The sequence below is a fragment of the Prunus avium genome, chromosome 4 (genome assembly GCF_965620075.1).
Source record: "Prunus avium chromosome 4, drPruAviu1.hap1.1, whole genome shotgun sequence".
Classification (NCBI taxonomy): domain Eukaryota; kingdom Viridiplantae; phylum Streptophyta; class Magnoliopsida; order Rosales; family Rosaceae; genus Prunus; species Prunus avium.
The window spans coordinates 31909650-31926745 of NC_142287.1; the positions used below are offsets into that span (position 1 = coordinate 31909650).

General features: G+C 35.8%; 1 protein-coding gene and 1 pseudogene across 1 annotated transcript; one reads left to right on the plus strand and one right to left on the minus strand.

The window, feature by feature from the left end:
• Positions 1 to 4426: 4426 nt before the first annotated feature.
• LOC110765006 (berberine bridge enzyme-like 17 pseudogene) lies at positions 4427 to 6154 on the minus strand (annotated as a pseudogene).
• Positions 6155 to 8970: 2816 nt separating this feature from the next.
• Positions 8971 to 10930, plus strand: LOC110760249 (berberine bridge enzyme-like 8). The gene has a single exon (XM_021962488.2). It carries the CDS (start codon positions 9066 to 9068, stop codon positions 10725 to 10727), a length of 1662 nt encoding a protein of 553 aa, XP_021818180.1. The 5' UTR covers positions 8971 to 9065; the 3' UTR covers positions 10728 to 10930.
• The last annotated feature ends 6166 nt before the right edge of the window (positions 10931 to 17096 follow it).

Below are 17096 nucleotides of genomic sequence, written 5' to 3' on the forward strand. Positions count from 1 at the left end.
AATGAGTTTTACTTGTGACGCCGTTCTCTTCGAATCAACGGGTCATGGGCCCAATTCTAAGCTCAGAGCCCAAATCTGCAGTTTATCCAATTTTCCTCTTGTGAAGTCTATGAGTGTGCATTGTGAGGTTTCTAAAATAGCATTTTTGAAATCTGCTTTTGTGCATTAAATCTACATCTAGCTATTCTAAAAATAATCATATCATTCTAGATCTAGATTTCAAATTTATGAATTGATTTTCTTCAAGAATGGTTTCTTGAGAAAGTTGATTCTCATATTTGAATCTACATTTCATCATTCCAAATTTCGGATGCCCGAAAAAGTCCATACGTCATGCCAAAACAATAAGTTTTACTCGTGACACCGTTCTCTTCGAATCAATAGGTCATGGGCCCAATTCTAAGCTTGGAGCCCAAATCTGCAGTTTACCCAATTTGCCTCTTGTGAAGTCTGTGAGTGTGCATTGTGAGGTTTCTAAAATAGCATTTTTGAAATCTGTTTTTGTGCATCATCTAGCTATTCTAAAAATAATCATATCATTCTAGATCTAGATTTCAAATTTATGAATTGATTTTCTTCAAGAATGGTTTCTTGAGAAAGTTGATTCTCAGTTTTGAATCTACATTTCATCATTCCAGATTTTGAGTCGTGATGTGCTTCTGGTGCCGTGAGATGAACAAGCTGAAGGAGGAAGCTGCCATCATCATGAACGACTAGTCATACAGTTGTTAGGTTTACCTTGTTATCTAATCTATGGTCAGCAAGCAGAGGCGGAGCCACACTGGGACCAGTGTGGTCACGGGCCCCCACTCAATTTTTAATATTTTAAAAGTAATATATTATTATGTATTTGTATATGTATATTATTTCAAATACTTTACGTTTTGATATGTACCCACATGTGTTGTGGATGACCTATTAAGGCACAAGGAGGTGCTTCAAATTTCCCATTTACTCAGCTGGTAGTGGTGCACTCCAGGTGTACAGATTACCTTATCTTTCTCCTTTTACTTTCATTTATTTTTTTATATTACTCCATTTACTTAAGTTTACAATGTAAATAAGGAAGTACCCCTTATTTGGATTCAAATAAAAATGCTAGAAAATCAAATTCCCACCAAATCAAAATATGAAAAATCGGTTTTAGTGCAAAATACGTTTTAGGCTAAAAATGATGGCTCATTAAGTCAATATATACTTCATACTAAAATCCCATAAAATCAAGTTTTCTTATTTGATGTGTAAGGAATAAAAGCCGCCAAAAATTATCTTGAGAAAATGATTATTCAGAAAAACTATTTTTCATACTTATGTCAATATTTTTACATAAAACATTTTTTCATGTATGATATGAATGCATGAAGGGACCTAAGGTTTTTTTTAGTTTGTGAAATTTTGATTTTTTCTTTCTATTGGGTTTAATGGGGGAAAAAGCTTTAAAGATATTTGCTAAATCGCTACTACTTGTCTATCTCTTGCAATTATTCATGCCCAAAATGTATTTTTCTATCCCTTTGTTGAAGACAATTATGATTTCAACCAATAAGCAATATAATTCTTGACATATGTGATATAAATATATATATATATATATATATATATATATATATACTATTTTTCGTATGTATTGTGAGTTCGAATTTTTGATTCTTTATAATTTGTAAGAGGCCCCCACATACATGAAATCCTGGCTTCGCCACTGTCAGCAAGTTTAATTTTTAATTTACCCCTTTCACTTAAGTATGAATTTCATATGAAAAATTAACCATAAGGTCCTTTCTCTGGATAAAGAAAATCATTATTAGAACAAATTCCAATGTTCAATTAGGAGTTACTTCTCTATGGGTCTAGAAGTAAACGAACTTTTTCTTATTAAAAATTCCAATGTTCAATTAGGAGGTACTCCTTAATAGGCCTAGTATATATGCTGCTCTAAGCTTATCAGGATTGAGGTTTACAAAATGCTTTACAATAAGCTCTGCCTGGGTTTTAGACTTGAGAGTATATATTTTTAAACATTCTTCGTAAATAATTATTATGCAATAATAGAATTTCCTAGAACTTCAGTTTATTCAACATTAAATTAAATCGATATTGGTTACGTCGATAACATAATCAACCAAGCATGCACATCATACATGTAAACAAGCTTCCACTTATTCTCCCTCTCTCTCTCTCTCACTCTCTCTCTCTCTCTCTCTCTCTCTCTCTCTCTCTCTCTCTCTCTCTCTCTCTCTCTCTCTCTCTCTCTCTATATATATATATACACACATATATGCGCGCACACACGTATTTATATATGAGGTGGAGTTTATTATACATCTCCATCTCTCTCTCTCTCTCTCTCTCTCTCTCTCTCTAAAGAGTTGGGATACTTTGTTTATGCTTGAAAAAATTGTGAGGATCCACCTTGGTTTTCACACGTACCAATCTATCAAAATTACCTTTAAAGTACTTTTTTCCATAAAGTTTAGCCGTCTCAAAGTTAGTCTGACTGTCCTGATTGGCACCAATGTCGAGATCCCTGTAGTTTTGGAAGGCCTCTCTTGGATTCTCGGAGACATATGGAGTCATCATTTCGTACAACTCTCTTATTAAGCCAAGATACTTGTTGGTGGTCTCAATCCCTTCATCATACCACGACGAATAGTATAGAGCAAAAAATAGATTTCCAGCCCTGTGAGGGTATGAAGTTGCTGACACAGAATTTCACTCATTTATCCACCGTAAGGGTTCCAATCCAACCAAATATTCTCAATCTCGATCATCTTCTTCCATATAGATTCAAAAACATGTTTTGGAAGTGGCTTCTTTACATAGTCAGACTTACCTTGAACGTTTCAGGTTCAGTTGGCTTGTTGAGAAGAACATTTATCGGAGTTCCAATAGGATTGTCAGCCCAAAATACAGTGGATTCCACCCAACTCACTTCATAGCAGTCTTTTCGTTGTAAACCCAATTCAGGGAACCGCTCATTGAGCAATGCAACAACCTTGTCACTTTTTCCCAAGAAATGGCCAAGGAACGATACTGCCAGTCTTTTTTCCCTTGGTATCAATATTCTTCACTTGTGGCATTGCCCTGAGGAAGAGCTCTTTGGGCAGCTTGGGTGCAACAGTTTGCCACTTAGTATTTATTTTTTCTATAACTTTCATTTACGCACTTTTCACATCTAACAGTCATGTGAAATGAAACACATCAATTATAATTCAAATTGAAACAAACACATCAAATATTATTTCTTATTATTATAGTCTTATGAAGCCAATCAACCCAACAATCTTATAACAATTTAAAGCACATAATAAAAGGCCAATATTGTATCCACCATTCTAATTTCTAAATTTGTACGTGGTATCCTAACAATATTCAACATTACATCAAAGTCACAAACTAACAGGGTTAGTGAAACCGTTGAGGAAGAAAACAATGTTAAGTTTTAGTATAGTTGACTTTTAGGTATCTTTCAAAAAATTAGGTATGAATATTGAAAGTTATTAGGCACACCGCCATTTCCAGAATAAATTATGAGTTTCTTTTTAGTTATTAAACATTGACTTTCAATTCTTTCAATCACAGTGCTTTGGTAATTGGGAAAGCTAGAAAGGAGAAATATTAAAACCCTGCCTTCGATAATTTATTTTTCCTACATTCTGGCTTCGATAAATGAAAGGTTATTCTTTTTCGAGTACAAGCGATTGGGAGAGAGGTGTTTGGAGATTTTGAACCTCTGTCCACATAGATGAAGATGGAAGAGCTCAACCAATTGAGTGAAGAACTTAAATATGCATTATAATATGCTTTGTGTGGGTGGATTGCTGCTTTACTTTTGTTTTATTTTTTTTTGGCACCCAGTTAATTCATCAACAGGCACCTATACATAATAATGGTCTCCCCCCAACCATACACGGCCTTTATGAAGAAAAAAATTAATCAAAGCTTGAATTTGTGCTTAGGAATGAAAAGGAAGAAATAAAGAATAAGAAATCCCAACAGATGATTCATGAACATATTAGATAGAGAAGTGTAGAAAAAGTGTTCCATAATTTCTTCATTTCTTAGACATACAGGGAGAGAGTTTGAGGGTGTGCTTCAACATTTTGGCCAGCCTACAATTGATTTCTTTAGTAGATAAGGTTCATTGTTCATTGTGTGAACATGATTTGAAAACTTACGTAAAGCTCAATCCCTTTATGAGTTAATGTACCAAAAGGAGGTTTCCAAAAAAAAAAATTACCAAAAGGAGTCATTTGTATCTATGTGAAGGACTTGTTGATTATATTCGGGTTTAGAAAGAACACATATAGTAGAGGTTACAAGAGATCGTCATCTTTATTTTACAACAAATAAAATGAATATTTTGGTAACATCAATAACATCATAAAAAATGACACACAGCTCATTAGATGATTTATGTTAACCTTCCACTCTCTCTCTCTCTCTCTCTCTCTCTCTCTCTCTCTCTCTCTCTCTCTCTCTCATAGGTGAAATTTATTGTTTATGGATATCACATATACATAGTATACATCTCTCTCTAAAGAGGGGGGATACTTTGCTTATGCTTGAAAAAATTATGAGGATCGACCATGGTTTTCACACGCACCAATCTATCAAAATTACCTTTGAAGTACTTCCTTCCATAAAGTGTAGCAGTTTCAAAGTTAGTCTTATTATCCTGGTTCGCACCTATGTCGAGGTCCCTGTAGTTTTGGAACGCCTCTCTTGGATTCTTGGAGACATATGGTGTCGTCATGTCATACAACTCTCTTGTTAAGTTAACGTACTTGTTGGTGGCCTCAATCCCTTCGTCAGACCACGACGAATAGTATAGAGCAAAAAATAGGTTTCCGGCCCTGTGAGGGTATGGAGTTGCTGACTCAGAAATCTCACTCATTCTTCCACCATAAGGGTTCCAATCCAACCAAATCTGCTCTATCTCAATCATCTTCTTCCATATAGAATCAAAAACATGTTTTGGAATTGGTTCCTTCACATAGTCTGACTTACCTTTGTAGAAGGTCCCTGGGTCAATGGACTTGTTGAGAAGAATTTCTATGGGGGTTCCAATAGGAATTCCAGCCCAAATTACAGTGGATTCCACCCAGCTCACTTCATAGCAGTCTTTTCGTTGTAAGCCCAGTTCAGGGAAACTCTCATTCAACAATGCCACAACCTTGTCACTTGTTCCCAAGAAATGGCCAATGAATGATACTCCCACAGTCTTGTTTCCCTTGGTATCAATATTCTGCACTTGTGGCTGTGCTCTGAGGAAGACCTCTTTGGGCAGCTGGGGTGCAACAGTTTGCCACTTGTAAACCAAATCTGTAACACCTTCCTCTATGGTCTTTGTAAGGCTGAACACAGTCACTTTGGGTGGAACTGGAACCAGCTTGAGCTTCCATGAAAGAATAACTCCGAAGCTAGCTCCACCACCTCCTCTGATGGCCTAGAAAAGGTCCTCTCCCATTGAATTTCTATCAAGGATTCTACCATTGGCAGTAACTAGCCTAGCATCCACGATATTATCGACGCTAAGCCCATACTTTCTCATCAAAAACCCATAGCCGCCGCCACTAAAATGGCCACCAGCACCAACCGTTGGACAAATCCCAGCAGGAAACCCGTAAACGTTGGTTTTTGTACCAATTGCATAATAAACTTCTCCAAGAGTAGCTCCAGAGTGAACCCAAGCGCTCTTATCAGCAACATTAACATCAATGGAGTTAATGTTAAACATGTCGAGAATGACAAAGGGCACATCCGACGTGTAAGATAAACCCTCGAAATCATGGCCACCACTTCGGATTTTAATTTGCATCCCATGATGTTTGGCACAAAGCACAGTTGCTTGGACGTGGGACTCATTCTTGGCTGCTATTATGGCCAAAGGTTTTGGAGTTGCAGCTGTAGAATATCTGTGGTTATTGATATGTGCTACCAAAACAGATTGAAATGAGCTATTTTGAGGGGTGTAAATTGATTCTTGGATTGTGTGGTCAGGGTGAGGATATTTTGTGAGGCATTGGAGAAAGCCATCAATGGAAACTGTTCTTGCAGTTGTCCATGGTATCGAGAGTGAAAGGACGGAGAGAATGAAAAGCAGGACTGGAGGGTTTCTGAACTTCATTGGTAATATGTGGGATTGTAGCTTTCTTGATTTAATGCATAGCAGTGTGATAATACAACATGCTTGGGGGCGGTTTTTTATAAGGGAGCCAAAGCAGCCAACTTTGAATTTGTTTTTGGTTTCTCACACAACCCTTTGTAGCGTATCAAATTCAACTTGTTATGTTGAATTTTATAATATTATAAAATCCAATTGTAATATTAGTGTATTTTATTGTATAGTTGTAGACAATCCAATTGTAGACTTCGCTAATATTAGAAAAGCTTATCCGTTTGAGAAATGGACTTTTCAAATCTCCCTCCTCAACGCTGGAATATATAGCATACGCAGTTGCAACGTCCTCTCTTAATTCTATAATATTAAAGCGCAACGTTTTGATTGTTGTACATTGAATATGTAATCAAGATAATTATCTTGAATCAAAGTACCCACTAGTGTATTAGTTTCGAGCAATTGTTCTTCCAGAAAAGGTTATGCATTCGAGTTTTAGCATTCGTGTATAGTGTTTGTGAGTTTAGTATATTATTGCCTCTCTCAATAGAAAAGGTTCTAAAAATAATAATTACCTTGAATCACGTGGAAAATAATAAAATGATGGTTAGTTGGTGAATATAAACTGAAATTCTTGTTAACCAAAAAAATGTTATGTTCACATTGCTAAATATTGACTGTTAGGCACCCCATGGACTAATTGACAAATAAATGCAAATTATATTAGAAAGGTATACAAATGGATGCCCCCAAGTCTAGAAAAGATTATCTTGTTTGTTTTGAGTTTCAATAGGAGTTTCTCGCTACCACGTATTGAAAGTCTGGTCGATTGACTTGGCCAATGGCAATCCTTTTCCCAGAAAAATATTGTTTGAGTTCAAAAGTAGAGATGCTACCTCCCTAGTTCTGGACCAAGGAAAAGCATAATGTGCGATATTCCATTGCAGATCCTCTTTTATATTATGGGAAATGTGGAAAGCTTGGTCTATATTGTTAAACCCATTCTATGTAATAGTCATATCATCAAGTTGGTATTTTTAAGAAAACAAGGGGTAACTGGTCATTATAGCATTTCCGCTTTGCTTACCTTCCTAGGGGAAATTTCTCTAGGGTAGAGTTGTTTGACAAAGTGTGGTGGGCATTTATTGATGTTTTACTCACATTCATAGCAGCAAAGTTGGTATTCATAAACTAAGAAGGGATCATGTTAGGGTTGAAAGCGATCCGATTTGCATCAGTTTCACTTTAAAAATGCGACAAAATCAATCAACCGTTGAATGGTGCGATTTGATTTGTTTAAGCTAAGATAAGGAGAGAACTCAAACCAAATCAAACAACGATTAGGCAGTTTGGTTCAAGTGGTTTGGGCATTTAGATCTGGGCGCTCAACACTTCTTTTTTTTTTTCCTTCTTTTTTTCTTTTTTTTTTATAGTGATTTAGCTCAATTATAGTACAAAGTTATATGATTTTTCTAAAATTGTTTAGTGTTTTCTAAGGACGATTTATGATTGAAGATTTGAAAAATAAGGGGTTGTTCGGTAACGTTTTATGAGAATATTTTCAAAGAATAAAAATGAGAAAACAAATTTGCATTTTCAAAATTCGAGAATGCATCTGGTAGATTAATTAAAAAACAAATTCAGAAAATAAAAACAGTGAAAACGTGTCTATTAGTACAATTTGAAAATAACTTCATTTTACTATTTTTTTTCGTTTAAATGCATTGTGAGGATAATATGGTAAATTTACACTTTTTCATATTAAAAAAATTTAAAATTAAAAGAAAAATCAAATAATGGATCCTCTTTTTATGGAACACAACTACCCATTATTTGTTTTAATTCTAAAATAAATTTAATTTTTTCTTTTAAAAAGCCTCTCGCAAGCGCGGAAGTGCATGCAGAGAATGGTGAAACATTCAAAATACCAGAAAATGCCCTTGGTTAATGCAAACATTAAGAATTGAAATTATTAATTAAATGAGAATAATATGGTAAATTCACACTTTTTCATATTAAAAAAATTTAAAATTAAAAGAAAAATCAGATAATGGATCCTCCTTTTAAGGAACACAACTACCCATTATCTTTTTTTAATTCTAAAATAAATTTAATTTTTTATATAAAAAAAGCCTCTTGCAGGTGCGGAAGCGCATGCAAAGAGGCTAGTTTTAATTAAACATAAGAAAGTTCTAATCTTTCGTTTTCATAAACGCCACAAAATTAATATCATAATTGAGTCTAGTGTCAAAGTCTCTTAACATGAATAATTCAATAGGCCAAGATTGACTAATATTTTGATTATAAATTGAAGTAACATTATACAGGATCCCGAGTCTCTGCATTTAGAATCTACGCATTTTTCTGCATTTCACTTAATCTTAATTGTTGTAATAATCTAACGACCCATAACATGACACGTTAGCTATCATCAGTTAGGTTAAGTTTTAACACTCTAAAAATCCAGTTTTACCCTTCCAATAAAATCGAGAATTCTTAACTAGAGTAGAGCTTCACTAGCACATCAAGATAGGTGTAAATATCAGCATTTGTCACACCAAAAAAATAAGAAAAAGAAAAATAATCATCATTTGGGTTGAGGGGCGAAGCCTTGATTGTGGCTTGGTCTGGTCTAGCCCAATGCCTGTCCAACTCAACCGGACCGAAGTAAGTAGCAAGCTGGGCCTAAAACTAACTATCCCTGACCCACTAGACCCAATTTCCCTGAAAGTCAAAGATTAAGCTCATTTTCATGGCCTTCAACAAGCCACGAGTTCCAGTATCTCTGCGAGTCGAGTGACCCAACTTCTTGGCCTTGGGCTGGGTGCTTTGCCTTCCCAATTTCTCTCTGTTCACCAGTCTTAATCCTTAAGGCATTAAATTTGGAGGTTGGAAGCAAAAACTTCCTGCTTATTATTTCTTAGTTGTCCTAACTAAGCAAGCACACATGGTAGTTAATTTGGCAAAAGTGACGAAACCCAACTCACATTTCATGGAAACTCCAAGTAGTTGTGCAATTTTAGCAGCTGGGTTCTTCCTTCTTCTCCATGTTTCAATGGCAGCTTCAAATCCAACCCAAGACACCTTCTTCCTCCAATGCCTTTCCAATCATTCCCAATATTCCTCCCCACCAATCTCTGCAGTCACCTACTTCCCCAACAACCCTTTATACACATCCATCTTGCAGTCATATATCAGAAACCTGCGCTTCATAACCCCCACAACCCCAAAGCCACTGTTCATAGTCACTCCCACACACGTTTCCCACATCCAAGCTTCAATCTTTTGCTCCAAAATCCATGCCCTTCAAGTCAGAATCCGCAGTGGCGGCCACGATTATGATGGGCTCTCTTATGTGTCTCAAGTTCCGTTCATCATCGTTGACATGTTCAGTTTAAGATCCATAAGTGTCAACGTAGAAGATGAGAGTGCTTGGGTTGAATCTGGAGCAACATTGGGTGAAGTTTATTACAGAGTAGCAGAGCAGAGCAAGATCCATGGCTTCCCAGCTGGTGTTTGCCCCACAGTTGGGGTTGGAGGACACTTGAGTGGAGGTGGGTATGGTAATATGATGAGAAAATATGGCCTTTCTGTTGATAACATACTTGATGCTCAAATTGTTGATGTTAATGGAAGACTTTTAGATAGAGAGTCAATGGGAGAAGACCTCTTTTGGGCTATTAGAGGTGGAGGTGGAGCTAGCTTTGGTGTGATTGTTTCTTGGAAAATCAAGTTGGTTCCTGTCCCAGAAATTGTCACAGTTTTTCGAGTTGAGAGGACTTTAGAACAAGGTGCCACCGACATTGTTCATCAGTGGCAATATGTTGCTGATACAATTCATGAAGATCTTTTCATTAGGGTGGTTGTGATGCAATCGAATAAAAAGGGGCATCAGACAGTGAAAGCTAAATTTGTGGCATTGTTTCTAGGAAATGCAGAAAAGCTTCATGCTTTGATGGATGAGAGCTTACCCCAATTGGGTTTGAAGCCTGAGGATTATATTGAAATGAGTTGGATAGAATCTGTCTTGTATTGGTCTAATTACCCAATTGGAACTTCCACTGATGTCTTGCTTGAAAGACAACCATCATCAGAAAAATTTCTGAAGAAGAAATCTGATTACATCCAAGAACCAATGTCAAAGTCAGGTCTTGAAGAACTTTGGAAGAAAATGATGGAACTGAGAAAGCCAGTACTAACATTCAATCCTTATGGTGGAAAAATGAGGGAAATTTCAGAGCTTGAAACCCCATTTCCACATAGAGCAGGAAATGTGTACAAAATCCAGTACTCAGTGAATTGGAAAGAGGAGGGTGTGGAGGCTGCAGATAAAAACCTTGATCTGATAAGAAGGCTTTATGAGTTTATGACACCTTATGTGTCAAAGTCACCAAGGTGTTCATATCTCAATTACAGAGATGTTGATTTGGGTACCAATGGAAATGGCAATGCAAGCTACTCAGAAGCTAGTGTTTGGGGGACCAAGTACTTCAAGGGGAACTTTGACAGATTGGTACAAGTGAAGACTGCTGTAGATCCAGGAAACTTTTTTAGTTATGAACAAAGTATTCCATCTCTTACAGCTTGGGAAGGTAAAATGGCAGAGTAAAGGCTGCTTTGTGTTTGTGTGTGTATATATATATATTTTTAAAGCAATGAAAATTTATTTGTATAAGATATTATTGTTGTACATGCAAAAGTTTGTAGCAGAATAAGTGGAGCATGTGGAAATGTTGGATTTGAAGGTGAGGAACTGAATTTGTCCAGTTTTCCTTGGCCTATTTGATGGAAATTCCAAGTTTAGTTGTCTTTTTTCCTTGTTGCCTTTCCTTTGTCTTGGATGAATATTCCTGTTGGGTTTTCCTTTTTCTTATGATTGTGGAAGATGGATTCGAAAGTTGGAAGCCATTGGAAAGAGTTATATCAATAGTTGGTCCGCTTGGTTTTTTTCCTATTCACTATTATAAACATAGCTACAAGTTTATCTGCTTAATATAAACACAGCTATAAGGACAAGAGTGTAACAGGAATGAAGGCAGGAATGAAGGCGGTGATGAGGGAAAAATGCTTAACGGAGATGGAGATGGGGATGGGAATGACATACCCACCCCGATTTGCTTGTCATCCTCATAAGAGTGGACAGTCCCAGATTTTATCCTCCTTAATACGATCACCTTCCTAGGTGCATAATTTGTCACATTCCATGTGTTTAATGCTTGATCAAAATTTCACTCAACAACTCAAGTGAAGCCTGATAGTGGCTCATTCTAGTCTAAGCCCAAAATCAACCCAATCCAATCCGACTGGAGTACCTATAACCATAGTTCCGAGTCGTTCAATGGTGAAGGTGTCATATATGGACCATATATGTGAACTTTCATAGTAGTCACATGATTCATTTGAATAGTAACTTCAGTTAAGTTTAATGAAATGATCGTGTGGGTAATATGAAGGTTCATATGAGGAGTCCATATATGACACCCTCACTATAGAATTTCGCCCTTAATTCCCTGACCCAATGGTCGTTTTCATTTATTTATTGTTTCCTTTGAATGCTTCATTTGTAAATTCTATTGATTTATTCATCAAGAAAAAAAAATTATTATCTAGAACAAATTGACGGATCATTTTATGCATCAATTGGTTAAACCAGCATAAAATTCAAAATTCTAATTTTCAATTCTAATTTCTTCTTAAGAAAGTTAGGTTTTCTTTGGCAAGTTTGTGTTTCCTTTTTCCATAGGATTGTATGCCTAGGATGTCGAGCCTCTGCATTTAGCATCTGTGCATTTACACACATTTAAAGGGATATTAACCATTAGATTGATCTATTGAATTTTAACAAGTCCACATCCATGGGCGGCCAGCCCAAATTTTTTTTAAAAAAAATTACCTACATGTGTTATAAGCCCATCCTAAAATTTAAAAAAATTAAAAACAAACCCTACACATATATTGCTCATCCAGGTGGTCCCATATCTTCTCTCTCCTTCTCTTTTGGCTATTAGACTTCTTGTTTCTCTCTCTCTCTCTCTCTCTCTCTCTCTCTCTCTCTCTCTCTCTCTCTCTCTCTCTCTCTCTCTCTGCTACCTGACAGCAGCAAGTTTCTCCCTCTCTCTCTTTTTTGGGTCAAATTCTCCCTTTATTGGCTACATCTTCTATTCTCTTGGGTGGGCAACTTGACAACAACATATTCTCCTCTCCTTTTGTCAACAAGAAGTATTATTCTCATTCTCTCCTTTGTTATATATCTTTAATTATAGTTTTAATTAAAAATTGAGTATTTTAGGAATTAAGGATGAATTATAATTTTGGGATTTTGTTGAAATTAATCAGGGCTTTGATTAGAGATGAATTATTGTATGGCTTTGATTTGGGATTTTGTTAAAATTGAGTATTCTAGGGTTTAGTTATGGATGAATTATAAATTTTGGTTTTGATGCTATTATGAAAATTGGTTTGATTTTTTATTAGTATGTTTGATTAAAATTCTTTCTACATATTATTCATAGGCTATCTTTTAAGAGTTCCAAGCCTCGCAGGGTTAAATTTAAATTTAAATAGTGTTGTTTTGTATTGCATTGCATTTACTTTTGGTTTTAGTTTTAGCTTTTGTATTTGTTGAACTTTTATTTATGGATAGAGATGCATTTGAGGGTATGGCTCATTATGTCCCATTGACTAGGTGTATATTTTTATGTTTATTAATGAAATTCACTTGTACCATCGAGTTTAGTATGTAAGTTTTGCCCAACCGGCTTTCGAATCCTGGAACCGCCACTGTCCACATCTCAGCATCTCTTTACACCTTATGTGTATCTAATATCTTTGAATTTGCATAAATACCACCTGAACTTTCAGGCATGTGCATCATTACAACATGAACTTTTAATTTTTATTTTTAACCACCTGAACTTTATAAAGTGTTGCAATCCACCACCTACGTCTAACTCTGTTAAAATTTCCGTTAAGTTTAAGGGTATTTTTGTCAATTAACTATAACAAAGAATAATTATATAAAAAACAGATTTTTAAAAAAAGTTAACCTAATTACAGCGCCTTCACCCTACCCCTACTCCTACTTTTCCAACTTTTCCAACATCAATTCGCTCCACTACAAAAAAATCTAACCCTCCCAAAACCCACCCTCTGCACACACCATACTCTATATTCATCTTTGTCTCTTGGCATCTCTTGTGTGGGTTGTTGAAATTGAGTAGCAAACTGAGGACTGAAGTAACCGATATGGACAATAACTTCAGATACGCTGGGGAGTCACCAAATTATGGTAAGCTTCAACAATTACGTATTTATACTTTTTAGATTGTCAGTAATTATTTGGTAAGTGTGTGGTGATTGATACGTTTGAGTTTTTAATGTTTTATGGTCAATATTGGTTCTAAATTTATGTGTTTTTCTGAATTTCTTGATTGTTTAGCTTTACTGTAACTTTAAATTTTTTATTGATGTTTAATCTTGTAGTTTGCTTTATGACCAAAAAAAAATCTTGTAGTTTGCTTTGTCTGTATTATGATATTTTGCTTAACAATTGAATTTGCATCGAGTGTCTTTGAGGCTATGTCGAATATGTTAAATTTTCACGTTTATATCTTATGCTGTGACTCACACAACACACACACACATATATATATATATATATATATATATATATATATATATATATATATATATATATATGTACTTCAATAAAATAAAAAACGTTGCCTTGTTAGTTCAACAAAAAGGAGCAGCTCCTAATATTTGTTATTTGGTTTATGAAGATAGTTCTGAAAAATTATAGGTTTTGTTTGTTATTTGCATGTATAAAACTAAATTCACATGAAAATTACGATCATGTATAGTGTATTACTGTGGATATATATGTTAAATTTTTGAAATTTTAAAAATAGTGGTAACTTTTGTTTGTTCAATGTTCTATACACAGAGGGTTTAGATCCAACATTGTGGACTGCTGAAATACACCATGGTGGTCAACTTCAAGACATAGGTAATGGATACAACTTTTATTCTGGTGATAGTGTGGTTTGGGTAGACAACTTAAATCGAGACTACATGTCACCTTTTGATTTTGATGATTTTGCAAAGAAATTGGGGTATCAAGAACGTGTTGGATACTACTATAGAGTGCCAGAGGGAGTAAATGGGGTGGAAAGTAAGTTGGTTTGTATTACAAATGACGAGGTGTTTAATAACATGTTTGATAACTTGCTTCATAGTAGAGTTGTTGTTTATTTCTCTCATGGAATTTCTTGTGGGCTTCTAGAGAGTCAGGCATCTATTAATAACCATTATGTGCAGCAAATAGATATATTTCAAACTGAGAGGCAGCAAAGTAACACACTTTAGCCAGAGAAGTCTCCTCAATCAGATGTGCTAGAATTTAATTGGGTGGATGTGGATGTACAAGAAGAGGAAGCAACCGCTGAATCTGATGATGAATTTATTGATTCTGATTATGAGCAAGATGAAGAAGGGCTTGGTGTACATCATTTGAGCAAAATGAAGATGATGTCATATATGACCAAAATGTAGAAGGTTCTAACAAGGAAGATATACAAAATGAGATTGGACTAGAAGAGAAAGAGTTTGATGAATACAATTCAGAAGATCTTAAAAGCCTAGATGGGAACTCATCTAGTGATGAAGAACCAAATATAGTGAATAGGAGAAGGATGAAGAAGAAATTGCCAAAATTTAAACAATTCAGGAGAGAAACTGATATTAGAACATTAGAGTTTCATTTGGGGATGGTTTTTGCAAATGCCAAGGAATTCAAAGAAGCTGTGAAATGGCATTTTGTTAACCATTGCCCCGGTCTTACAAGTTCAAAATAAATTATTGGTATAAGGTTAAGGCTGTTTGTAAAGTTGAGCCATGCCCTTGGTCTGTGTACGCTTCTTCTAATGGCTTGTCTGACAAACATTCCCCTTTTACATGTTAAAACATTAGTTCAAAATCACACATGTGGAACTGATGAAAACAATACAAGTGTGACTAGTACTTGGTTGTCTGAGAGATATGCTGACGATTTATCCATTAATCCAAAAATGGATGTGAAGACAATGAAAGCTATGGTGAGGAAAGATTATATGGAAGAAATCTCAAGGTGGAAAGCATATAGAGCAAGATCAATAGTAAATGAGAAGCTTGAGGGTTCCTACCAAGAGCAGTATTCCATACTTACAGATTACTGTGAAGAGCTTAAGAGGTCCAATGCTGGAAGTACAATTATGTTGAAAACAAAATTGGAAGGTGAGAAAGTCAGATTTCATAGGCTATACATATGTTTTGCAGCCTTGAAAACGGGATTTATTGAGGGTTGTAGACCTATTGTGGGTTTAGATGGGTGTCACATTAAAGGTCCACATCCAGGGCAACTTCTAGTTGCTTTACGGGAATAGATGGGAATAATGGAATGTATCCCATAGCCTATGCTATTGTTGAGATTGAGAATAAAAGCACGTGGACTTGGTTCTTGGATTTATTTTAGAATGATGTTGGGATCAACAATGGGTTAAGTTGGGTGTTTATCACTGACAAACAGAAAGGTTTAATACCTTCTGTAGAGACATTGTTTCCTAGTGCAGAACATAGGCATTGTGTTAGGCACCTTTACAACAACTTCAAAGTACTACATGAGGGTTTAGAATTGAAGCAAAGGTTGTGGGCAGCATCAAGGGCAACAATAGTGCCTTGGTTTGATGTTGAGATGAGTAGTTTACAAAAGTTGGATGATGAAGCATATAAGTGGCTTAAAAAGGAAAATGCACACTACTGGAGCAGATCACATTTCTCTGAGCACCCAAAATGTGATATTTTGCTAAATAACTTGTGTGAGGCATTCAATAGTGCCATACTGGATGCAAGGGATAAACCTATTTGACTATGTTGGAAACTCTGAGAATGTATATGATGTTGAGGATGGCTAAACAAAGGGAAGAATGTGACAAATGGCATGGTGATATTGGGCCAAGGATCCATACGATCCTTGAGAAGAATAAGGTAGAAAGCAATAAGTGCATTGCTCATTTGGCAGGACAAAAAATGTATCAGGTGGTGCATATGAGTGGGGTTCAATTTGCAGTTGATCTGGCTCAGCACACTTGCACATGTAGAGGGTGGAATTTGACTGGAATTCCTTGTGGACATGCAATAGCTTGCATTTGTAGAAGGCATGAAGATCCTTTCAAGTATATACATTCATGTTATAAGAAGGCATCATGGAAAAGGGCTTATGGACCTTTTATTCACCCTATAGCCAATGAAGAGTTGTGGGAACACACTAACTTTCCTCCCATTTTGCCCCCTGTGTATCATAGGCAACCTGGGAGACCCAAAAAAGTGAGGGCAAGAGAGAGATGAGAAACCAGCAGCACCTACTGGATCTAAGCTATCAAGATCCTTCCATGTCAAAATAAAATGCTCCATTTGTGGGGAGCAAGGCCACAACAAGAGAAAGTGCGATAAAAGAGGTGGTGCCATCAATAAGGTATTTAGCTTGATTGGTATCATTTGCAAGCACATGATATATGTTTATAATTATTGAATTTATTTGTAGGTAAAAAGACCAAGTGCATCAAGAGGCCAACCAAGCTCTATCAGTGAACAAACAATTCAACCAAATTTAGCAAATACATCAACATACCAACCAAGCTCTAGCTTGCCAATAGAATCACAACCCGTTTCTTTTGTGACAACCAGCACAAAAAGGAAATTTAGGCTCAAGTCTCCTGCTAAGAAGACAGAGATTTAGAGATCATGGAGGACTTAATTGCTTGGTTATATTTCTGTTTTCTAATTAATTTGAAGTTTATTATAGGCATGTCTTGTAGAAGGACTGCACTGGTGTTTTGGTACTTGAATTTAGGCATTCCTAGAACTTGTTGTCAATTGCAGATGTTTAGTACCTTTTTGGGATATTTATATATACTAGGAATGCAATTGATTCCTTCCCAAA

Excerpts from the sequence above, each read along its gene's own strand:
- LOC110760249 (XM_021962488.2), top strand. The coding sequence starts at position 9,066 with ATGGTAGTTAATTTGGCAAAAGTGACGAAACCCAACTCACATTTCATG.